The sequence below is a fragment of the Pogonomyrmex barbatus genome, unplaced genomic scaffold (assembly GCF_055798465.1).
Source record: "Pogonomyrmex barbatus isolate J1 unplaced genomic scaffold, ASM5579846v1 scaffold6, whole genome shotgun sequence".
Classification (NCBI taxonomy): domain Eukaryota; kingdom Metazoa; phylum Arthropoda; class Insecta; order Hymenoptera; family Formicidae; genus Pogonomyrmex; species Pogonomyrmex barbatus.
In genome coordinates, this window is record NW_028297160.1 from 1124655 (window position 1) to 1151084 (window position 26430).

At 31.5% G+C, this 26430-nt stretch overlaps 2 protein-coding genes and 1 pseudogene across 6 annotated transcripts; 2 read left to right on the top strand and 1 right to left on the bottom strand.

Moving 5' to 3' along the window:
- Positions 1-49: 49 nt before the first annotated feature.
- On the top strand, positions 50-21870 carry LOC105425072 (uncharacterized). Of its 2 annotated transcripts, none has more exons than XM_011635628.3 (5): positions 50-1563; positions 3606-3745; positions 9864-10031; positions 10326-10442; positions 20635-21870. In XM_011635628.3, exons 2-5 carry the CDS (start codon positions 3632-3634, stop codon positions 20662-20664), a joined length of 429 nt encoding a protein of 142 aa, XP_011633930.2. In that variant the 5' UTR covers positions 50-1563; positions 3606-3631; the 3' UTR covers positions 20665-21870. The 2 variants fall into 2 exon arrangements, with proteins under 2 accessions (XP_011633930.2, XP_088938474.1); XM_089082348.1 differs by lacking the exon at positions 20635-21870 and adding an exon at positions 18777-19674.
- On the top strand, positions 4120-9458 carry LOC148935068 (uncharacterized; annotated as a pseudogene).
- Positions 10300-25426, bottom strand: LOC148935069 (uncharacterized). 4 transcript variants are annotated; one of them, XR_016140591.1, is made up of 6 exons: positions 25318-25426; positions 15331-16649; positions 13650-15128; positions 12933-13579; positions 10919-12857; positions 10300-10440 (listed from the first exon to the last, which is right to left on the bottom strand). XR_016140591.1 is itself a non-coding variant. In XM_089082351.1 (6 exons), exons 4-5 carry the CDS (start codon positions 11710-11712, stop codon positions 11276-11278), a joined length of 315 nt encoding a protein of 104 aa, XP_088938477.1. In that variant the 5' UTR covers positions 11713-12857; positions 12933-15128; positions 15331-16649; positions 25318-25426; the 3' UTR covers positions 10300-10440; positions 10919-11275. The 4 variants fall into 4 exon arrangements, 1 of the variants encoding a protein (XP_088938477.1); XM_089082351.1 differs by having other exon boundaries at positions 10919-11415; positions 11538-12857; positions 12933-15128; XR_016140589.1 differs by having other exon boundaries at positions 12933-15128; positions 15351-16649.
- Positions 25427-26430: the final 1004 nt, after the last annotated feature.

Consider the following 26430-nt stretch of genomic DNA (forward strand, 5'->3'; position numbering starts at 1 on the left):
CGGTAAGTTTCTGAAGGGCTATCAGATAAAAATAATCAAAAATCTCGGTGCTTTTTTTCTAGCTATTAGCTTTTAATATTGATGATTATCTTTACCGGTAATTTCGGCAAATGTTAATTCTCTTCTGATCCCAACGAATTAACTTTTCGCAACATAAATGCGTGAAACATTATTTTCTAACCGTATCTTTGCGTATTCTCTGCGAGATCTTATTTATATACACATTTTTACATAATATATATTATATACATGTAGATATGACATAAGGTATATATATATATATATATATATATATATATATATATTTATATATTTATATTATATTCATATATATGTATATAAAACACACACACACACACACACACACACACACACACATTCTCTTTAGATCGGATACAGTGTATTTTTCTTTTTATATTCTCTCTTATTCGCATGTTAATATATATTTGGAATGCTGAGGAAGAGTCTTGTTTCGACAGAATTGGTTGTGGATATAATTTACATTAACTATCCTTTTTTTTATTATGTCTTATGCAGAAACAAGATTTACAGGTTAAAAATGTGCCTTTACGCATCCTTCAACAGTGTTCGTAGCTTTTTAATGCTACATAACAAATAATGGCATTGATGCGATTAACTGAAGCTAAAAATGGACATAATGAGGCTAATTAAGATTATGCCACACTTCTTGTTAATATCAAATGTTGAAAGAGCATTTTGCTCACTTATCTATATTCATTCAGTTATTTTTCAGTTCAAAAGGTATTAACATCTATGCATTTATTATCGAAAAATTATTATATTTTTTTAATGTGTAACATTATTTGCCATGTACTGTAATTCACTTATGTACATGGTAATATATATATATACATATATATATACATATATATATATATATATATATATGCATATATGTATATATGTATATATGTTATGTATATATGTATGTATGTGTATCTATCTATCTAATCTATCTATCTATCTATCTATCTATCTATCTATCTGTCTATATACACATACATATATGTATATATTTGCATTATATATACTTTTTTAATTTTCAAAGTTTATTTTGTTCATAAGTTATGGATGCTATATATAAATAAAATTAAAGATCATCAAATGCGTGGATTTCTTATTATATTATCAGAAATACCAAAGTTAAAGTTATCCTTATTGTTCTACGCTTAGTTTTTATATATAGACATAAATTTTTATATTAAATCAGGTATAAACATAAAGAGCTTTGCATAAAATATGTAATAAGATGGAATTTCTTGGTGCATATTATCATATTATCACATCGTAAATAATATTTGATATTTTATCACATTTTCGCATTCTTCGTTTTATTACTTAAAAAGATGATTATCGATACGTTTATTTACATTGCCCCTCTAAGAGTCGCATATATATTTACATTGGTTATAATGTACGCGTATCGTCTAAAAATGTATGGACGAATGATATCACCGATGACGTCATCCTTGGTATCGCGCTCAAAACGCAACGTTTCAGTTAGTCTCTGTCGGCCAGTGTGCAGTAACGTGTTTTCCTCAGGTTAGTATATTTCATGCATCATTTCTTATATTTGTCATCTCTGTATGTCATTCATAATTGGCATGTATTTTCCGATAATTTTTTGTTTGACTACATTTCGAGTAATTATTTGTTCAGACAAATAATTATATGTCAAAAATAAAGATGCAATATTTGAAAATTATAACACTATAATTATGATTTAAACTTTGTAACATGTTACAATATATTAATGAGATTTTTTTTGTATATCAAAATTGTGTAACATCAAAGAATTTAAATATTTTCTTTCTGTGGCGTATTAATTAATTCTAGAACTACTAAAAATATCATGCTACTTTGACAATCTCAGATAGTGAATACAGTTTAGATAAATAAATAAATAATGTAAATCTTATTGATCTATTTCTAATATTGTATCCAGTAATAAAAAATTAACATTTTCTTTCTTTTTCGTATTTTTATTATAACTTTTGAATAAAGCTGTAAACGACCTATGTTTATGTACATTTTTTTTCTTATTTAGATCCATAAAATATATTAACAAAGTTTGGTCAAAACCTGGGACATCTTGCGTGCGCGCGCGCGCGTGCGTGCGTGCGTGCGTGTATATGATAATAGATGTAATTCTGATCCTAATTGAAATGGTTCCGATAAATTTTTAATTTACATTTTATGTGTGTTCTGGATACTTAAAAATAACTTATGACTACACGAGTGACGTTTTGTTCGTTCGTAGCGCGGGCATACCTCAATTTCAGTGATGCCAAATTTTCGCACTGACTTTAATATTCGTAGTATCGCGTAGGATAAATATTATCTGTCTTTATAAACTTCTTTATAAATTCTCTCTTTTTTCATAATTTTTTTTGAGAAATTCAATATAAAAAATTCTTTTTCGATTATGAGTTAAATTTCCTAACTTTAACTTTTGATACAATGTTAGTCAATTTTTTTGCTGAAAATTTCTTTATGATTATAACTTTATATACTGCGTATATTACTTATTTAAAAATCATGCATTATTATTTATCTGAAAAAATTAGTCATTATTATTTTACATAAACTTGTAGAAGTTTATTTTATATTTATATCTTTTCTATATGATGTATTTGATTTACTTGGTGCTTATGAATTTTAATAAATTATTAATAAATTATATGTAATAAATTATCAAAAATATCGATGGAAACAAAATTTAAATTATTTTATCCGACAATTCTTTTTGTAAATTTTCTATTTTCTTTAAGACAAGTAATATGATACTGACAGAAGTTTTTGTTTATAATCAAATAAAAATTAAAACACACACACACACACACACACACACACACACACACACACACACACATCAAATTTGTTATTGTTTAAATGAAGAAATATAGCATTATTATAATTATCATGTATACATAAGTTTTTTATATAAATAATTATATTAATTACAGCAATGATATATTAATTGTGTATCATTACTAATTTTATTAATATATAATTTTATATGAAATTTAATAAAATTTACAAAATCTAGAGTAATCAGAATTAAAATACTTTTTCTGTTATTGTACTTATGGTACTGTTCTTTAATTCGAGAAAGTAAATTCGAAGGTCTCACACTATCGATCGGACAAGCTTAAAGGGTGTGTCGAATGTTTCGAATCATATGAAAAAGTGCTTCGTGTATTATGTAATTAATTAGGGATTTATTGAAGCATGTTATTATATTGAATTTGTTTATTATTATAATTAAAATATTTTTGAGATAAATATTTATGTATTTATTACGAATCAAATTTTATAATCGTTCGTACATTTATTACAGCGCAATATATGATTAGTACAATGTATAACTTTTAAAGATAAATATGTATATACAAGAATGTGGAATTTTGAAGAAATAATAGCACTTCTTTTCATGGAAAAGCAGCGGCGATTCTCGCTCGATGTGGGTCACATCTCAAAATCTTGACCTTGTCCCACTTACACACGCAAACGATTCCACTTATTCATATTGCATAAAATCTTTATAAATAAATAAATAAGAATAAACATCTTTTTGATTTCAGATCTGCTATTATAAAGCGAACCAATAATGTCCCATTCTGTAATGATTAGAACACAAACAGTGACGACCAATGCATCAACAATCGTCGTCAATACGAGCTACTTAAAAACTTGGAGCGGTATCTTAAAATTGTTGCAATTGGTATATATCTCATTATTACTGCACTCGTTTTTCATTTGAATTATTGTTAATCTTTGCTTAAACAATATGTTCAAAAAATATTTTTAAAAAGTCTTTAAGTCTTCCTAAAGACTTATTTAAAATTATTCTGAAGGCTTTATCGAAAGATATTCCATATAAATGTTTTTAAGACTTGATAAAAAGACATCTGAAAATAATTATTTACTACATTTTCTTAGAACTTATTATTTATCTTGATAGATAGTATGTCATAAGTTAAAAAACTCGCAGTTAAAAAACGTTTCAGTTAGATATATATATATTATACAGGATGTCCCAGAACTGGGGAACGAGCCGCAGTGGGAATGTAGAAGAAATCAAGGGGAACAAAAAAGTCTAATACTATTTTGTGATATTCGCTCTTAATTTTCGAGTTATAAAATAAAATATCCGAATCGATGAGTGGTGACGCCGCGCTATAGTACTGCTCCTAGCTTACGAGCGACGCGCGCGAGAGAGAGGGAAGGAGGGAAATAAGATCGTCTGCTGCTCAGACGGCGACACATCACCTCCCTTTCACCGCGCGCCGCGCGCCCGTAAGCTAAGAGCAGTAAGCCGTACTATAGCGCGGCGTCACCATTCATCGATTCGGATATTTTATTTTATAACTCGAAAATTAAGAGCGAATATCACAAAATAGTATTAGACTTTTTTGTTCCCCTTGATTTCTTCTACATTCCCACTCCGGTTCGTTCTCCAGTTCTGGGACACCCTGTATGTGTGTGTGTGTACATATGTATTTATACATATATACATATGTATATGTGTGTATGTATATATATATATATATATATATATATATATATATACAGAGTGTCTTAAAAAAAAATGGCCAAGCTGTCATATGTAAGTGGAACGAACTAAACTGAGTCGAAAAATTCTGTATTATTTTGCGATTTTCGCTGCGATAGTTAACGAGTTATTAATTTATGAAAATATAATTTATCAAATTATAAGTGCACGATGAAATAGGACCGCCCAGTGAAACACGTGTTTGCCGTCGCTAGGCACACGTGGAGTTGTTGATTAGCCGCATTGGCTACGCTTTCTTCTGTTATACATACGTTACGTGCACCTGGCGTGCTCCACCGTGTCTCACTGGGCAGTCCTATCTCACCGCGCGTTTGCAATTTGGCTATTTTCATAAATTAATAACTCGTTAATTATTGTGAAAATCGCAAAATAGTACAGGACTTTTCGACTCACAAGGGATCTGTCACAACTGTTTGGAACCGATTTGATTTCTGAATTCTCCTTGAAATATGTTATTTAACACAAAAACCTAAAAGACACGTATTTTTTTATATGTGCCCAATCGAAGTTTTAAGGGATGAAACAACCCCTCAAAGGCTAACTTATATTTTTGCTCATTTGATTTCCATCAATTATCAACAAAACGATGAGATATATAAAAAAATGTTTTAGACAAAACTTTTATTATTTCTTATGTACTTTATAACTGTATATTTAGATTTTTTTTAAATGTAATATTTTTGAAACTACTCCCATTCCTCGTTATTATTTTTACGTAATTTGAATTTTTCCTACGAATAAAAATTAAAGGGAATTTTATGCCAAATTCAACCGTATATAATAAAATTATTTTACAAAGTCGCATTTTTCAGAAATAACCTGAAAACGTTGCTATATGTATCGTTTGTGCTTTTATGTAGCACTTGCGTGGCAAAATTGTGTTTCTGCTTTATGTATTACAAATAATAACAATAATAATTTTGATTGTTTTTTTTTAATTATACATATAAAAACATTCACTTCTTTCATTCGTTTTCATATATTTTATTATTATGGTATCTTAAATTTAAAATTATTTTTATTCGTTTATGCGAATAAATAGTTATTTGTTTACTCTTATTTGTTTACATTGTCTTTATACACTAATTCCTAAACGTACTTCATAATATAATCATTTTTTGATGTTTAAAATGCATTTATTTTGTAATTTATCACACAAATTTATCAATTTTTTATTATGTTTTTTATAAATATTAAAATAATTATGTTATTATATATTATTTAGCCATTCTAAAGAATATTCCTATTGTTTTAAGAAAAGTTATATCAAAAGACGTAAAAATTAAGTAATAATATTACTCTTAAAATACGTGTTTGTGATATAAGAAGTGATAATAATTTCATTAACCATATCATCATTATACAATTATCACAAAATATGTTATTGTTTATCTTTTGTATCGGAACGTCTTTCAAACTGACACTTTTTAAGCTTAAGTGCATTCTTAAAGATAGGTAAATCCAATGTATAAATACTAGCAGATTTGCAGTTATAGTCAATAAAGTCACTTTGTTATAATGTATTAAAGTGCTTTAACGTATATTTCTATAGAAGAACAAATTAATAATGATTTTTAATCCAATTAATATTGTCAGGCTTTTATTAGCCTTCATAAGTTCGATATATCTTATGGAAACGCCAATAATTGAAGCAAAAATAGAATTGAAAGAAAACATTCAAAAATTATTATTAGTTATTCATTATTAGATAGAATAGATTATTAGATAGTTTTTCATTACAATGGAAATAACAGAAGAAATGTGTCTCGATTTCCAAGAATCTTATAAATTGTATACTTTTGAAATAATTGAGGATGATGAGGAAGCATGGAGCGAAGATAATTTAAATACTTATGAATGTTTGAGTGATAATGTGCACTTTGATAATTCTTATAAAAGGCGAGCTGTTGGATATTGATGAAAAATATGACACTAACAATGAAGATAATGTAAATGATAAAAAGAGAAATCGCTCTTTAAAATCCGTACAGCATAAATTTAGAAGAGTATCATCCGAACATCAATTGAGACGATGGGAAGAACAATTACAATCACATGGAAATCATGTGGAAAAATTATCCTACATTTTTCAATTTACACATAATAAATTTACCGCAGCTGTTTAATCAGACTATATAATTCCATGATGTTGATTTAAAAAGGTGGGCTCTACAGGTTCAATAAGAAATAGGAAATTTAAATCCTATGTTCAAAGCATCTGATAATTGGATAGCAAGATTCAAAAAGTCCTATCGAATTGTTTCAAGAAAAATTATAAAGTTTGTCACTAGAAAAACACTGAAAGATTCAGTTGATCAAAAAAAATCAAAGATTTTTTAAAAACAGTAAAACCTCTCATTGAACAGTTCGGATCTGAAAATATTTCTAATTCAGATCAAAGTAGATTTTAATTAGAAATCCATTCCAGAAGATCACTATCTGATCAAGGAATAAAGACAGTAGAGCGTGTTATACAATTTATATCATCGACAACGTATTCATACAACCAATAATATCATGTGATGGTAGATTACTATCCCCTTTATTTATTATATTACAAGAAGTTAATGGTATGTTTGGACCAAGAGTGGAAGAAAATTTATTCAGACAATAAATGTATTGTGAAAGCATCAAAATCTGGTAAAATGACAGGTATACACAAGGTATACACAAATAGGTATACACAAATTTCAATTGTATCTTTTATAATTATTTTAGAAATCTAATAAAGTTTAATGTTATTAATTTAAATTATTTCGTATAGATCATTTTAAATCTTGGTTACAAGAAGTTTTCTTTCTAAATGTTGATACTGATAGTGTTCTTCTTATTGATTCTTAGAGTGGACATTATCCCGATATTGTTTCTGATTTAATATTAACAGAAAAACGCATTAATACAACGATAATTCTAAAAGATATTACAGGAAAAATACAACCATTAAATGTTTATGGATTCCGGATTTGGAAAAATTTTGTTAAAAAATTTTCTGACCGTTTTATTATTGGAAAGTAATATAAATTTACATCAACGAAATAATATAATAAAATTACAATCTTTGATACATAATCAGTTATCATGTCTTTGATATCAATTTATTTAAATATTTGTGATTTAAAAGTGGATATACAAATGAAAGACCGGAAGAATTTAAAATTCAGTAAAATTTAATTTTGAAGAAATTTTAACAACATATGATATCGAAAATTGCAACAATATATCTGTAGTAAGATGTTCTTGGTGTAAAAGATCATTATGTTTAAAGCATTTTTTTGTGGAATATCATTATTGTAATATCTATAATGAATGATGTAATAATATAATAATAATAATATAATATATAAATTTTATTATATGAATAAATGACTATGTTATTAAGTTAATATATTAGGAATTAATGTCTATAAAGATAAGAAAATAAAGTGTAAAGAAATAAAAGCATAAGCGAACAAAAATAATTTTAATCTTAAGATACCATAGCAATATAACATATCAGAAATAAATGAAGAAGTGGATATTTTTATATATGTAATTATGTTATATGTTATATATGTAGTTAAATAAAATGAATAAAAATTATTATCACTATTACTTGTAATACATAATGCAGAAAAGCAAAAGCATTTGTAAGCAAATAAAAATAATTTTAAACTTAAGATACTGTAATGATAAAATATATGAAGAATGAATGAAAGAAGTAAATGTTTTTATAATTAAAGAAAAACAATGAAAATTATTATTGTTATTATTATTTGTAATACATAAAACAGAAATACAATTTTGCCGCGCAAGCCTAAAAGAACAAACATAAAAGAACAAACGATGCATATAGCGAGTTTTCAAGTTATTACTGAAAAATGCGATTTTGTAAAATAACTTTATTATATATGATTGAATTCGGCATAAAAGTCCCTTCAATTTTTATTCTTGGAAAAAATTTAAATTATGTAAAAATAATAATGGGGAATGAGGATAGTTTCAAAAATATTACATTTAAAAAAAATCTAAATACACAGTTATAAAGTATATAAGAAATAATAAAAGTTTTGTCTAAAACATTTTTTTATATATCTCACCGTTTTGTTGATAATTGATGGAAATCAAAAATATAAGTTAGCCTTTGACGGGTTGTTTCATCCCTTAAAACTTCGATTGGGCACATATAAAAAAATACATGTCTCTTAAATTTTTGTGTTTAATAACATATTTCAAGGAGAATCAAATCGGTTCCGGACAGTTGTGACAGGTCCCTTGTTAGTTTAGTCTGCTCCACCTGTATATGACGGCTTTGCCATTTTTTGGAGGACAGCCTGTATATATATATATATATATATATATATATATATATATATATATATAAAACATCTTTAATATTTTAATCATATCCTAACAAATTATGGTTTTGTTATTAATATAATTTTTCTAATAATAAAAGTTTCTGTTTATTGTAATATAACACATACAAAAGATAAATTAAAGAAATTATGTATAGAAATTATTGATATATTAAATAATTGATATACCAATTTATCTAGTACATTAAATCCTACCTTATATTTTTCTTGCTAATGCATTTCAGTATACTTAATTTTTAATTTGTCATAGCATATCTAAAAATAATTCTAAAAAAAATGTCTAAAGATGTTCTAAAAGATGTTTATAAGATATTTCAAAATTATTATTGGGCCATAAGATGTCTTAAAGATATTACATTTAATGATAAACATTTTTCTGATAGTTTTATAAGATATAAAAATATAAGTTGTCTAAAAGACATTTTTAAAATGTTATAATTTTTTAGACATGTTTTAAATGTTGTAATCTTGTCTGAAAGTGATTTATTCAAATTATCGTCATTTTTAAATGTAAAGCATTTTTTAAATTAATTGTTGATAGTAACAATAATTGTTTAAAAAGATATAGTACAGTAATTTTAAATATAAATAGTGAAAAATTTTTATTGTTTGTAATTGCAATAAATATTTAAATAAAAAAGTTGATTATTATTTATTTGTAGTGTACACACAAAAGTTACAAAAGATTCACATATATATATATATATATATATATATATATATATATATATATAATATTTGCATTATCAACAATTTGCATTATATTTCCGTTTTCCGTTGTAATTGGATATACTTGCTATGATAACAGTATCCGCCACATGTATTTTTAGATACATTGTGCTAATAAACATATTACAACACCTTATTAATACAATTATATTTTTCTAATTGTTTCTTATCTTTATTAACAGGCACTGGGAATAGTTTGTGTAGGAATTGTTGGAAACGAATTTAATAATCGGAAAGAAGAACTTTTCTTTCTTCTCATAACAACTACTTTTATGATTGGCACTTTCATTCTTCTTCTCAGTTGTCTGACATCTCTTTCTACTGCGTCCATTATATCTAAAACTATACATGTAAGTACAAATATAAATAAATTTCTACATACAATTTATTGATTCCAGTAGTCTTATTTTATTTGTAAATAAATATTTTATTTATAAAAAAAGATAATTTGCAGCAACATTGTTGCAATATTACAATATTACAATCTTAAAATATATTTGAATATTTTAATAAATAATATTTTAAGTTTATATTAAACCAAGTTATATTAAAATATAACTGTTAAGAAAAAATATAAATATTTTAATAATGATATATTGATGTGAATGTTATATTGATCAATATAATTTCTTTTAATTATTCAGGAACTTCTTTATCATTCCATAGCATTTGGATTATTACTTGCGGCCTCATTAACGCTTATGGTGTACGTCAATAATTATAGACGTACATATAATTATGAGTTGTTATTAGGCGCATCTGTAAGTAATTTATATTTGTAAAAAAGGGAATTGATATGTATAACGATATTTAATTTAAATAATTAGTTTATATATTGTTAGTGATTTGTTTTTTATTACCTAAAATATCTTTATTGTCTTTGAAAATAGAACATACTACATATATTTGAAAACGATTATTCCATTCGAAAAAGCAATAGGGCATATTAGTTTCAGCCATATTTTTCGAAGTTATTTATTTTGAAAAAGTTATTAATATCTTTTATATCATATGATTTATTATATTTTATGATTGCATAGTAGTTTGCAGATTACTATATAATAATAATAATAATAATAATAATAATAATAATAATAATAACAACAACAACAACAACAACAACAACAACAATAATAATAATAATAATAATAGACCCGGGAGACGATTCCTAGATGGAGAAACCGCCAAAACAACACTCTGATAAAATCTATTGTGTCTTTCCAGCAATTCGACTTACCCGAGCCCTGTCTTTCTTTAAAAGAGAAGGAGTCCGCCGACCCAGAGTTATCTAACCTGCTCCGGCTCGAGAAAGTCCGTTCCCAGCTCGCCTCACATAGGCACTGACAGAGAATGTGTAGACTTGCCTCCTCACTATAATCACACTTTCTGCACTTGGGGGTATCCTTCTCCCAGCTTGTGCATATGTTAATTTGTAAGGCCATGGTCTGTGTAGATCTGTAGTGCCAGCCTAATCTCCTCTTCAATGTTCTGATACTTCTGGCAAGATCTTCTTTAGGTATATTTCTTAGTAAAGCCCTTGCCTGCCGACACTTGGTCTTAGTTACCTCCTCCCAGAAACTTATGTGATTTTCATTCAGCCAGTCCTTGATGTTGACTCTGCCCAATGCAACTGGACACAAGACTCCGGTCTCACTAACTTGGACGCTGAGCCTGCTTTAGCAAGCCCATCCGCAATCTCATTACCCTTGATTCCCGCGTGTCCTAGGACCCACACTAGGAAAATGTCGTTTTGAGTAGACGATCCAATTGCATTCGCAGACCAATCATTGGACTTGAAGGTATATGCGCCTAGTGCTCCTAAAGTCGCCCGGCTATCGGAATCCTAATGCGCTCACCTCTCTTATCCAAGGCAATCAACAATTGAGCACAGATCATAATTGCCGCCACCTCTGATTGGAAAACGGTGGCCAAATTTCCAAAAAGAGCAGCCTCCCTGATTTTGACATCCATAGATTCCGGCACCGACGTCTTCATCAGTTTTGGAGCCATCCATATACCAGACGTCCCCATTCCTGATAACAGGCACCATGTGCCACCTGCTTCATTCGCTACGATCTGGAAAATGAATTCTAAAGGATCTGTTAAAGTCGCGTATAGTCGACATCCTGTCTTGGCCCATATTAAATACAGTGTCCAGGAGTTCTTTCGGTAGCCTGGTGTGTCGAGAGGGATCCGATAGCACACAACAACTGATTAACTAATTAAATATAAAATTTTCTAATTGGGAGTCCATTGGAAAATTCCTAAGCAGCGGCTGATGTATGTGGATGTGTGCTATAGCACTATGCGCTAACGGGACCCTCCTGGTGTGCGCTAACGGGACCCTCCTGGTGTGTCTAGTACCGGCTTTCCATTTATTCTCACAATCGATATGCACTGGTGGCAGCAGCTCACTACCGTAAGGTGGAAAGATTTTATACCAAGCTGTAGCCCCATAACCACCACTAACGTGGTTCTTATCGCCCTCAGAGCATCTTTGAGAATGAGTGCTCTGATACGCTCCAACGACGCCCGAGTCCCAAACGCATCCTTGGCCACCAGACGATCGCAGCTCATGCTACATGCTCATAGTGCTCTACAAATTGCTATTTGTGCCGGAGAATAGTAGAGTCATAAAACATGTCCGGCTGCAGCCCCCAAGTCTGCCCAAAAGTTCTTCTGCACACCCAAAAGTACGTGCAGATTTTCTCGCATAATGTGTCCAGATGTGATCGCCATGCTAGGTGTGGTGGTCAGCCTTCTGTCTAGAGTAACCCCCAGATATCTGACCGAATCCACGGGAGCCAGCCTGACACCCCCAAGAACAGGTCCCTTAATGGAGCCTATCTTATATTTGTTGGTGAAAATTACCCATCGTGTTGGGAGACCCGTCTTCTCCGGATTCATCGACAGACCACTTCCGCAATATCATCTTTCAATTATCTCCAAGGCCTGCAACACGCAGTCCCTAATATACACATCAACCAGCCTCTCCAGCGTCTTAAATAGAAATGAAGTCAAGCTGATTGGTCTAAAATCCTTAACTGAGTCGTGGCTGGTTTTTCCCAGGCGATGAAGATCACTTTCGCCAATTTCCACGCTTGCGGCATGTAGCCAAGGACCAAACAAACTCTCAGCATCTTTGTGAGAGGCCCGATTATTAGCTCGAACCCCTCCTGAAGAAGAATCAGAAAGATAAGATTTGGTCCTGCCAAAAGAGTTTGAAGGGTTTGAAGGAGTCGATCGCCTACCTAAGTCTGTCAGGTCTCACGATCTCAGCCGCCAATCTCCAGTCCCCCCGGACCAGGCTCTATAGGGGGGGGGGGAGGCTCATCCGTTTCGTAATACCTGTCCACACTCTTTTGGAAACGAGAAAAGTTAACTTCCAGGAGATGGAGCAGGCATCTCTCCTCAGTCAGCATAATGCTATCCGCAATGCGAATTGCATCTAATTCAGTGTCAAAATCCTTTGATTGGAGTTTACGAAGCCTAGCGGTATGCTCTTCACCGACCAACAGAAGTCCTGCCAACTTTTCTTCCTCGCTCTAACTACGGAGTCCCTATATTCCTTTTGGACCGCTCTGTAGAAGGCCCAGTCGGAGGGCCGGTCCGTGTTCCTTGCTCTATTTCCAGGCCTGGCGAGCCTTGACCCTGAGCTCCTGTAGTTTCGGGTTCCACTAGGGAATGCCCCTGTTGTTTATAATTATCCTAGTTGGACAGGATCATCTCGTAGGAGTCTACCAATATTTTCTACAGATGATCTACGCAGAGCATTTTATCCACCGTACCATATTTCCTGGGAAACCAGGAAGGTTGACCTCCAATTCTCTCCAGTAGGAGTCCCAGTTCATCCACGTAGAATTTCTTATCCTCCTAACTTTCGCCTTGAGGCGAAATCCTAAAGATTATAAACCTGTGGTCGAAAAGGAAGGGTTCATGGAAACTCTACACTCAGCCACTTTACGTACAGTTACGCGAGCAAAGGGTGAGGTCAAGCACTTCTTTTCCCGTTGCCGTGCAAAAGATAGGCTCATTGTTTCTGTTTAGAATTTCCAAGTCGGTTGTTACCAGATATTCCAACTTCTCTCCTCAGTCATTCGTGTTGGTACTGTTTCAGATCGTATGATGTGCACATAGACATTTATACTATATACTAGATCATTACTATACACTACCGCTAACTCCTCTATTTACTGAGCCTGAAAGTTGACTCCAAAACTTATATATTACATAAGGTGACGTGAAGGGGACAAATGATGTCACATGATTAACATGTGGTCACGAGATAATCGACTATATCACTTAAAATGAAATACCCTGTATATATTACAAAGTATTTGGTCATGCGAAATAGGTGTATGTGTATGTGTGTATGTGTGTGTGTGTGTGTGTGTGTGTGTGTGTGTGTGTGTGTGTGTGTGTGTGTGTATTTCAATAAAATCATCGATTCGTGAGATAATCGACTATATTACTTAAAATGAAACAGCCTGTATATATTTATAAAAGACGTAATAACTTTTTGTTAAAGAAACTTTTTTCTTCAAGAAATGAAAAGTTATAATAATTATTGAAAAGAATAAAAAAACATTACATATTTGTTATTCAAATATATATAAAATTTGTGTGTTGATATATATAGCATATATGGGACTTTTATGCGTATGCATCCCCTTTACTTCATACGCATGCGCATGAGTTTTGTACATGCTTTTTGGGGCCATATATTTGAGGCAAGTTAGCGGTCTAGTATATAAATATAAATGTCTATGGATGTGCATTAGAGTCACACCCTATCACTAACGACAGCCCATCTTTCTGGCAGAAATCCACCAGCCTTATTAATTTCGTTGGCGGTATGTCGTTTTTATGAGAGAAGTAGACTGAGCAAATCACCAGCCTTTTGACATCTCCAGCAACGTCGTCGTCGTTGATCATTGTCTCCGCCGCTACCAGATCCCTGAAACAAAACTCTGGCAAAAGACGCGTATTTAGACCCTTGATCGCAATGCATGTTCTGGGTCTAGGTTCGGCGGGAGCCTTAAACAGTCTCCCACATGCCGCCACTCCTTTGATATGACCATAGACAATCCACGGTTCTTGTATCAGTGAAATGGCTGTGTGCAGACTGGCGCCTGGCAAGAACAGTCGAAGTTCCTTTGCTGTGCAAGTTAATTTGGGTAACCTCTACCCCCGACCAGCCTATTTGTGTGAGCTAGCCCTTAGGTTGAGATTCTTCCGCCCTCATCCCATCGCTATGGGACCGTGCCACCTTGACTTGCTCGATCCCATAGCACTTGAAGTCTTGAAGTCTTGAAATCTAGTCCTCTCAATTTGAGTAGGCTAGACGGCTCCAAGATGTCGAAAATGTAGTTCCTCCCCTCCGGCTCCTACATTCTCGGCAAAAATGCGCCAGCCCAGAGCACCGACGCCTGGATTCTGTCTCTTCCCTGGCAAAAATAAAGTGTAAATAAAGAATTGAGTGTAAGTCGAATGTAAGTGAAAAATGACAGAAATGTAAACAAATCTTCTAAGAAGCGTAGATTGGAACAATGGAACGTAAAAGAAGCATTAAAATGCTTTGCAAACGTTTTACGCTTCTTTTACATTTCGCCGTTCCAATCTACGCTTCCTAGAAGCTCTTTGACTTACGCTCAAATTTTTATTTCCACCTTATTTTCGCCAGGATCCAGCAGCGCCAGCATATCAGTCGCAGATTTCGGGGGACTGAAAGCCGAGGTTTCGGGACTTAGACCACTGCCTTGTGCCGCTTTTGAAGCTCCTCCAAACTCATTACTCCGAGCTTAGCGCCCTCCTATGGTGAGATGAACCCCACGCGGCCCTCCAGCCACCTGAGAGACGCCTTATCTCCTTAACAATGACAACCCCGCCCCTCAGAGTGACTGTCCCTACGAAGCGGGAGAAGAAACCTTCCGGACCCCTCCCCGCCAGAATCGCCCTCCTGAACAAGGTCAGCTGTTCCGGAGTGATACTCCTCTCGGGGTGGGTGGGTTAGTCTCGTTAGCGCACAGTGCGATAGCACACATCCACACATATCAGTCGCTGCTTAGAAATTTTTCAATGAATCACTAATCAGAAAATTTTATATTTAATTGGCCAATCGGCATTGTGTGCTATCGGATCCCTTTCCTCGGGGTATCCCTCCAGGACAACCACTCTTGCCGCTCTAGCGGATCCGCCATCATCGTGTAGGGCACAGTTTCCTGAGCCTTAGATTTTTTGACGACTTTCTTGACTGAAGAGGGAGGTCTCGTCAACAGAGTGCACAGCGCTTTTTACCGGCGAACTCCTGTGCACTCCTCTCCGGCGTTACCGGATTAAAAGTCAGCTCCATAAGAGCCCTTTTGCTTTCCCTTTTGGCCCTCCTCTTCTCCACAGCGGTTTCTCTTACGAGGAATCACTATGTCACCCTCTTTATTCCCGTTCTCTCCTGAGTCCGAGCGAGCTCGATCAGGAATGGAGAACTGCTCCTGAGCTTCGGCGATCGCTACTCCTCCTTCCGAGCCCAGAAAGACCCGTTCTGGCGAAGAGACCACCACTCTTGTCCCCGTGAGCCCTCAGTCTCCCTCCTGTCTTCGTCTAAATTTAAATTTTTAAGGCCCAAATTCATATTGTTCCCACGAAAAGCTAGGGAAGTCCCCGATCCCCATACAGAGCTTAGCATGCGTGGGTGAGACTAAATACTCTGGTGTTTCGCTCGGTTCCCCAGAAGCATCGTTAGCGACACTGCCAGTGTCATACAGCTCTCACCACGATAGCTTTCAGCTTGGCTTGGAGGGATGGTCCGCGACAACGGCCTTCTCGGCCCGACACAGGGCTTCACACCTGGCGAGCCGGTTATAGCCATCATTATCTGAATAAGTCACTAGCCCACGCTGGCTTTTATGCCAAGGAGGCCAGGACCTTCGACGTCCTCCTATTTATCATCCGGAGACGCGCCCGATGGTGTCCTAGTCACACGGGTATTATCATATTATGAACCTGATAACTTTTAATATGTATATAATTATACTATGTATAATTTTGAAAGAAATATCGTAAAAAATCCAAGAAAATAATTTTTTTACAACATTATAGGCAACGTTATAACAAATTTGTTGACTTGAACTGTTATACATTAAACTGATCTTAAATATGAAAATTCATATTCATATTATTTTTTGTCAAAATAAAAATATTTTATCGTGCACGCGCTTGTTTAACTATCTTATTTTACATGAAATAATGAAAAATGTAAGATTTGATAAAAACAAAAGGTATTTTAAATAAAAAATTTTCTAATTGGATTGATCGAGGTAAGCAAATTAAATGCCTGCACAATCTTTGGATTTTATATCTAAATTTTTTCTTTTGAGACAAGAAAGAATACAAATAATATTTATTTATATACATTCATAACATTTAATGATATATAGCGATATATAGCATATGTAATATTATTTTGCATTGTTTTTGCAAAAACAAATGCAAAATAATATTACACATGCTATATATCGCTATATATCATTAAATGTTATGAATGTATATAAATAAATATTATTTGTATTCTTTTGTTTACAGCAATCGCTATTTCGTTTTCTTTTCCGAAAAAGTAGGACAACAACTTCAATTTCAAATTTCTATGATATTAAGGAAGACAGCAAGTGAAATGCTTTTTCAAACATATTGAATTTTACTGTATACTACTCTATATAAAGTAATAAAAATAATTAAATGATGGAATATTTTTTTCTCTTAAAAAAAATTTTAAAAATGATACAAATATAAAATTTTTGTACTCAAGATTATATATATTTGAGTTAAAATTATATATACTGATAGTCATATTAGTTTAATAGCCAAATTTGTAATTTGTAATTGTACAGCACCATGTACAAAAAAATAAGTCACATGATGTATAAGATGTTACAATCATCATACAGATGTGACGGTTTACTCGTATAGACAGAATCGCATAGACAGAATCGTTTGCAACGAAATAAGCTTCGGCAAAATAATCAATTGCACATCAATTGTATTGCAACATGAAGCGCTACAAACTTTATTAGAAAAGGATGTATAAGTAATTATTCTGCTGAAGCATATTCAATTGTGAATGACACTGCGCGTCTATGCGAATAAACAACTCGCTACACTATAACCCAAATAAGAAGGGAGGGTATGGCGTCACGGCGGGGCCCGACCACAAACCAATCGTGAAAACTCGTAATTATTTTGCGAAAAAATACTACCTCAACCAGGAATCGAACCTGGATCTTCTGCTTATCGGGCAGACATCCTTTCGACTATCGAGGCATGTGATAATATTTATCGTAAATAATATATTTAGAATAATACGTCAACAATACAATGATACACATATATGCATATATCACAATATATATATCGGTTGTGGGGATTCGAGAGAATATACACATATATATATATATATATATATATATATATATATATATATATATATATATATGATATGACCGATACTCCAGAGAGATACTCTATATGTTGCTATAGCTTTACATTATGTAACTTATTTTTTTTTGTATATAGTACTGTATAATTGCAAATTACAAATTCGGCTAACTAAACTGACATCATACTATTCTATATATTGTTGTAACAATCTGTACAAGACATCAATGATCTTAAAATCTTGGAAAAAATTACTTTGAATTAAATGTTCTAATCTTATATATATATATATATATATATATATATATATTTATATATTTATATGCCCTTTCGAATTAAATAATTGTCTTCAAACATTGTACTTTATTTTTAAAAACAATCAAGATATTTAGATGATAACGATAAATAAATCATTGTACATTATGTTATAGGATGCCATAAATATAATAAAATACTATTTTATCTAAAAAAATTTAAATATTTTGGCTAATTTTTTCTAACAAGACCATTACAGAAACGTGAGAAATAATTTGTTAGATTTGGATACTTAAATACATTATAATTATGTTATAAGTTATATTTTAGATAACATTCATTTTAATTTATTATAATAACTTTATTATAATAATAACAATTTCATTATAATAATAACTTTAAAATTTTTTTAGATTTGCGGTCTGGTAAACACGGTTTTATACCTTTTGAGTACGATCATTGCTGTTCGTACTTATAGAGGGATATAAAAAATCAAATTATGTGACTATTGAAAAAATGAAGATGGATTACTTGTATATGGTCTTTAAAAAAAAATTTATTTTTAAGAGTTTTATTTAATTAATATATAAATTGTACAACGAATTTTGACTGCCGAATGTCCGATATTTAACGAATATCGCTGAAATGTCGAAAAATATATAATATTACACCCACACACACACACACACACACACACACACACACACACACACACACACACACACACACACACACACACACACACACACACACACACACACACACACACACACACACACACACTATAATTTATTATTATTATATATGCTTTATATATTATATATAACAATATATAATATGATATATTTATATCAAAGAATATATTTACATTTTATAAATCGTCGTTAGCATTCGCATACTTTTTACTTTTATACGATAGTCAGACTTCAAACAAAATTGCGAGATGGTAATATTTACTACATGTTATTCATATTATCTATTCTTATTATAATGAAATGATTTACATCAATCATGAAAATCATATTTCTCATAATAAAAGTGTTAAAATAAAAAGCGATCTTTATCTCAATTTTATTTGAATTTTGTATTATGTATATTTTGTATCAATATGCGCATTTTCGTATTTATACTCAATAGTGATTATGTCAATGCAATCAATATTCTTGGAAAAAATCTAAACTTATATTTATTTTATGTGTGTATATAATATTTATATTTCTCAAATAAATCAGTAAGAAAGAACATAAATTATATTTCTTAGATTACTTTCATTATTATTCATGCAAAATAAAGAGTATGTATTTCAAGCAATTTGGGAAGAAATCATTGAATTCAACTATTTCTACTTATAGCATTTTTCCTTGGCTGCACTAACGCCTACTAATGACACTCGGATGTGTAGCGTAGTTTCCATGACTGGTGGTGGGCGAACTTATTCAGTGTAATGTGTTTCCATGGCTGCGGTATAATACAAGTTTTATGCACGCAGTGAGTTTGGTTTTTATTCCTGCATTAGAGCTGTATTAGAACTGAACTGAACTGAACTAGTGCAAGCCAGAACTGGGTGAGTATAAAATGCAGCTAGGAAATAGAAAACGATTTAGTGCAAGAAAGAAATGGCGTCCCATATTATCTGTATGGAAATATTAGATTTGTTTTCTAATGAAGAATTTGTTTTCTGATGAATTATTTATTAAAAATTACTTATTAATTACTTATTAATTACTTATTAATTACTTATTCAATAAATTATGACTTTTATGCTATATATTGAAATGTAAATATCAAAGTCTTTTAATCTCAAGAAAAATTCTTATTTTCACATGGTTACTATTTAAATATCACTTAGTTATGACTATAAATACTAAATTTAGATGAGCAATCGTAATGTCTTCGAAGATACATGTATCCATTTTCATTTACGAAGATGTTTCCTGCGCTGTCTTTTTTATAATTGCTATTTCTTCATTATTGTTTGCCGTTTCTATAGAATGCCAGACGGAGGCGGAAAGAATAATGCGATATATCAAATGCGATTTATCAAATAAATGACACTTTGATACACGTCGGTGTATCGGTCGAATCTCCCGTTCGTTATTCCGTATCAATTCTCTTCCCTATACTTTTCTCCTTCGAGATTATTTTTAAATAACAAATATCTTAATTCTTAAACAAACAAATACAGTTTCGAAGGAGAATCTGTTTGCTATTATTGTTTTTGTCTTTTGTCTATCGTCTTAATCATTAAACTTTCGAATTATGTTTTTCAAGAACCTGCAGGAATTCGATACAAAGATTTGAAAATAACGATCATGGAATATGTCTAATTCCGAACAATACTAAACAATACAATACAATAATAAAAAGAAATTGTTACAAAAGAATATAGAAAATAAATCTATTCTGTTGAGCTGATATTGGATATGAATACATGCAACGTCTTCGTTTTGCGTGCAATTCTCTGAGAATAGATAATTCGGCGAAATCCAAATATTGCCAAAAAAATATGGCTGTGAGAGTTGACGATATAATCGACACAACATAAATCAAATTTTAATATAATATAAAATCTTTATAATAAGAAAAAATAACTTCAAAAAAATTTCAAGCATTTAAGACATAAGACATTGTCCGGCGGACTTCACGAATTTTTTCTCTTTCGGAGAGAGATAATGACTGCTAATCGGCAAACGAAAATGCCTCGAACGATCTAGAAAGCCTTTCTCTTTTATTACCGGAAACGTGAGATTCTGAAAAAATACACAGAATTCCTCTCGAGACACGTCCTATCATCCGGAAACAACAATTTTTTGTGGAGAACAGTTTGCCAGCGTCGAAAGATTTATAGCATACTAATAAAATTTGAAATATTAACAAAACTGAAATTCCTGGCGCGTGAGAAACGCATCGAGATCATCCAAGGCCGACACTGGAGGGAAGGCTAAGAAAACGCCAATCAGGAAGAAGCGATCGGCAGCCATTGATGAACGTGCCAGTGGGTAATAAGAGATGTGGAACGACGGATGAACTTTTCACAAACTAATTCCGTCATTCGCCGGGAAAACCGGAAACATAAAAACAATCACGATTCACAGAATGCCACTCCCCTCTTTTCCCTGCATTCGCGATTTTTTCGAACTATCATTCGAAAATTAACACACAAAGCTCCATCATGCCCTTAGATTCTTTCCACCCTTCCAAAACCCTATACAAACCGCAATCTAGAGCAGATCACTCTCTTCTCTTCACTTCCTTCACCTTCCGAAGGACGGCATCTTCTGAAATAGTCGGCGAAACCCATTTTTTTACAGTTAGAGTCTGTGCGCGATCTTATAATCTCGTTGTGAATCTTCAGCACAAGATCCCGCTAACCAACTAGTTCTCAGCCACGATTTGTGCTCAGCAACAACAAAATGAATGAAACGGAAATATCAGTCAACATCCCGAAGAAAACGTAACAATATTAAACGACGTAACAATATTAAACAGTAAATATAAATTTAAAAACAGATGTAATATTTATATATAATATTATTAATTGTTATGCATTAATGTCCGACTTTCTAATCTATAAATTTTCTACAAATTTAATATTTAATGAATACTGTTTTCTAAACAGTGAATGTCGATAATTTTAACTTGTATATCTCAAGTACTATGTATTAAAATATATAAACAATATCAATGAAATACTGAAATTTATACTCTAAGAAAGTTTCTACTTTCATACTTATAGCGTTTTCCCTTGGGATGCACTGAGAGCGTGCTTGGGGTGCGTTCGGGGAGTGCGCTATTTACAATTATTGTCTAAAACTGTTCGAGGAGATACTTTTTGGTACTATGAAATTGGTGATGACATTATGGTCAAAGTAATGTGACGTCATTATTGGCGCTATTTCGTGCTATCTTTTTCGAGGTAGGGCAGCAAATGCTAACAATGATTGGCGCATATTTTCTGTTCAAATGTTCATCATAGCATCAAAGGTATAAGAAGAGAAGTAGCATCAAAGGTATTAAGAAGAAAAAAAGTTAAAAAGAGAATGAATAAAGAAAATAATGAACAAATCGAAATTTGAATAAATACTACCAAAAATTAATATAAATATCTTAGATAATAAATATTATGCATATTAGATAAGAAATAGCTAATGTCTTGTTATAAACAAGCGGTGCAAAATTTTCTTTGTATCAACGATATACAAAACTTTGAAGAAAAATCAAAACCAGATAATTCATTATAACCTAAAATGTGATTTAAATTCTGCATCTTTCCATCTAGGCACCACCCCTTTCACATAATTTTCCAATCTTGGAATTTTTCTTCGATGTACTTCTAAATTATCAAGAACATCCAAATCTTCGTCACTAGATGATGAAGACGATTTTATTAATTCTTCCATGATAAGCTTTAATATTATTTTTTTTCATGGTAATTCATGATAATTGTTTATAGCAATATTGGAACGATAATTTACTTGAAGTATCGTTTAGGGAGCTCGAAAGCGTAAGCTCCTTACAGTTTCCTCGAACGAGTCTGTCAGCGTTAGTGTCTTTTGCGATAGCGTGCTCCTCGAACACCTTGGTGTAGCCTTGCACCAGTTGCATGTGAGAGCTGCACTACACTCATGTGGTGTATGTACATGCACACACTTCATGCTGTCGTGTTTATTTCAGGCCAGGTCAGTTAATTTGTGGCAGTTTTAAATTGCATAGAATGTATTCGATAAAATAAAATAAATAAATAAATAAATTTAATAATAATTTAATTAAAATAATTATTTAATTAATTATTTCAATTTATTTTTTTAATTTAATAATAAATTTTTTTATTGTCTTCTTTATTCGATGAAGATAATATATCAATACAGGATAATATATCAATGCAGTCAAGAGCTTACTACAAATGCTTTGAAGCATTTTTTGATTGGTGCATTAGTAATTCTTAGTAGTAGTAAAATTCTTTGTTTTGATTGGACAATCAAACGCTTTGAAGCATTTGTAATGTTACATGGACCGTAGCCACAATTCATTCCCAGACAGCACGCATGTCTAAAAGACGTCTAAAAGACGACTTATAAGAGACATCTTTAAGACTTTACCAAAAGAAGTCATAAGCCACTAAGTGTCGGTCCACAATAAGTATTTAATTTTTAAACCATAAGAAATTGATTAATCATAGTCAATTATTCTTTTCATATTTGATTATAATTGATCAATTTCTTACTTCTTAAAGCTTAAATCACCTATTGAGGACCGATACTAAGACGTCTTAAAAACGTCTTTTTTTTATAATTTAATAAGATGTCTTATAATATTTAAGACGTCTTTTAGACGTCTTTAAGACGTCATAATGTTCTCTGGGTTATATTATATTATATTATACTAATTAAAATCTTGCTCCTGGTTAACTTCCATGTTTACAATTTAAATTTAAATGTTACACTTGCTTTTCATTTGAAACAGTGTAGCAAAATCACACTGCGTGTATAAAACTTGTACTACGCAGCTACGGAAATACATTACATCGAATAAATTCATCCGCCACCAGTCATAGAAACACGCTATACTGTCTAAGTCTTGCATTAGTGGACGGTAGCGCAGCAAGAGAAAACGCTATTATTGATTAATATTTTATGGTGTTCAAAATTACTGATTGAATTTCGTTTGCCCTGTATTGCTTGCACTGACTCTAAACGCAGTGCAGCCAGTTTAGTGAACTCGTGCACTAAATTCTGTTGCATTGGGCATCGATTACGTAAGCTTTCCCCTAAAACAAATCAGTGACAGACTAGTTTACACCCAGCCATTCAATCCCTATTTACTTCAAAGTGAAGTGAATTTAGAGAGCGTTTACACCCGATTGATCTTACTCCTAGCAGAGAGGAACCTGAGAGCGGCCACGCCGATCTTTTTCGTGACACCGTAAAAATTACCGTACACTACCGCCACCAACGTCTATAATTGAGCCGTGGAATTACAAGTCACATCTATTTTGCGACACTGCCGATAAAATCATGTCTCGTGAAATAGATGTGGTGCGAGTCCATATAAATTGTAGATGAGAATGTATATATAATTATATATATATATTTACGTTCGCGTAATTTTTCTTTTATTATAGATTAAAGTATTGATTAATATTGACAAAAATATATACATTTATCAATATATTAATTTTTTATACATTCATATACATTTCGATTCGATGTTGATTCGATGTGTGTCGATTCCATTAACATTTCCCGCTGGGATATTAGTTCATATTAGTTTTTTTCTTTTGTAAAATTTCTGTTTGATATAACCAAAATAAATCGTGAAATTTATAAAATATGATATTTATTCATATAATCTATTGACCATTACAAAAAAAGTAACTGTTGTACAGTAACTGTATGTGTAATAATAATAATAATGAAAGGTAAAAAATAATTAATAGGATAATTTTTATATTTTTTTCTTTTACAAAAAGTTAAGTTTGAAGATAAATTGGAATTGAAAAGAAAATTGTTCATATGTAATTATTTATATTTATGACTAAAAATGTGTGTATGTTGTGTGTATATGTGTATGTGTGTGTGTGTGTGTGTGTGTGTGTGTATGTGTGTGGTGAGTTAATATAATTTTAAAATATATTCCAGATAACACGACTTGATGATGTTTAAAAGATTCAATGTCTGTAAAACGTTTTTTCTTTCTGTTATATAGCACTAAATTTTACTAAAGTAATCTAAATTGAAGTCAATGACCAACAGCAATATCAAGAAAATGACATGTAGATATATATGTATTCGCGTGAATGTATCCGAACACAGTGTATTAAACAAAAATCCATTTCGCTAGATCAAAAAAATTACTTATTATTTTCTACGAGAATGCCTTTATAAAATGCCTTTTAGACACGCATGTTATGGGATATTCTAATAAAAGGAAAGAGCAAATGATGCATTTATTTACATTTTTGGCGATGGAAGGCTTCTCTCTGCGAAGACATGCACACCTCGGCATTTGACAGTCGACTGATGAAATGATCGAGCGATACACATGGTCAGCCAACGATGTCGACGCGCGAGAAACTTGGCAACCACGCACACTGAAGAAAAATCATGTGTGCTTAGCACTAGCTCTTTGCTTCGGCTACCCGATAGAAAAACGATCTTCTGTCTCATTTTTTCAATTGCATAATAACCTCCCTTGCTGTAGCATATATCTATTATGACAATGTTTTATATATAACAATAATAATATTCGTAGCAAATTAAATAAAGATTAAATAAAGATATGTAATATAAAACAAATCGAGAATATGTTCAACAATCGAAAGGGACACGAATAATTTCCTCGGCAGGATCTTAGATATCTAATAACTTTTTCTCAAAAATACTTGATTTAATTAATTACTTGATTTAATTAATTATCTTTAATATTAACGATAGTCTTTGGAATTACCAATACGTTGTTTTTTTATGTAAACGCTATTTCACGTATATTTTTCTTTAAAAAGTAATTATCTTTTTTCTTGCAATTAGAATATTTGGAGATTTACTATTTCGGTTGCGCAAACCATAGTTTAAAAAAAGAACCCGGATATTTTATGATATTGATTAAAGCCATATGATATCGCGTACAGATAGCAATTTATTTGCAAAAGGTTGGTTCTGCTAACAATACGAAATTTTACAAGGATATAGTGAGATATCTTGCTTCCAATATACCGCACATACGCTGCATCTAGATTTTATCCAACCCTTTTATCAGAAACTATAAAAGAAATATTAATTTCCATTTTATGCAAAGAATATATAATTTCGAATTTATGTATTCCTATATGTATATAAATATTTAAATTTTTCAATATTAGTCAATCTTTATCTTAAATCAAGTATACTATACAAATCTTAAAAAGAAATTGCAGCGATGTTTTATGTAAAAAACTGCAATAAGGCAAACTGTTCGATACAGATAAAAAATTTGTTGGAATAAAAATAAATTATTATATCAATTGTTATTAGCTGTACAAAAAAGTTCTGAGCTTTTTTTTGTAAAATTCAATCTTTATTCAAAAACAAA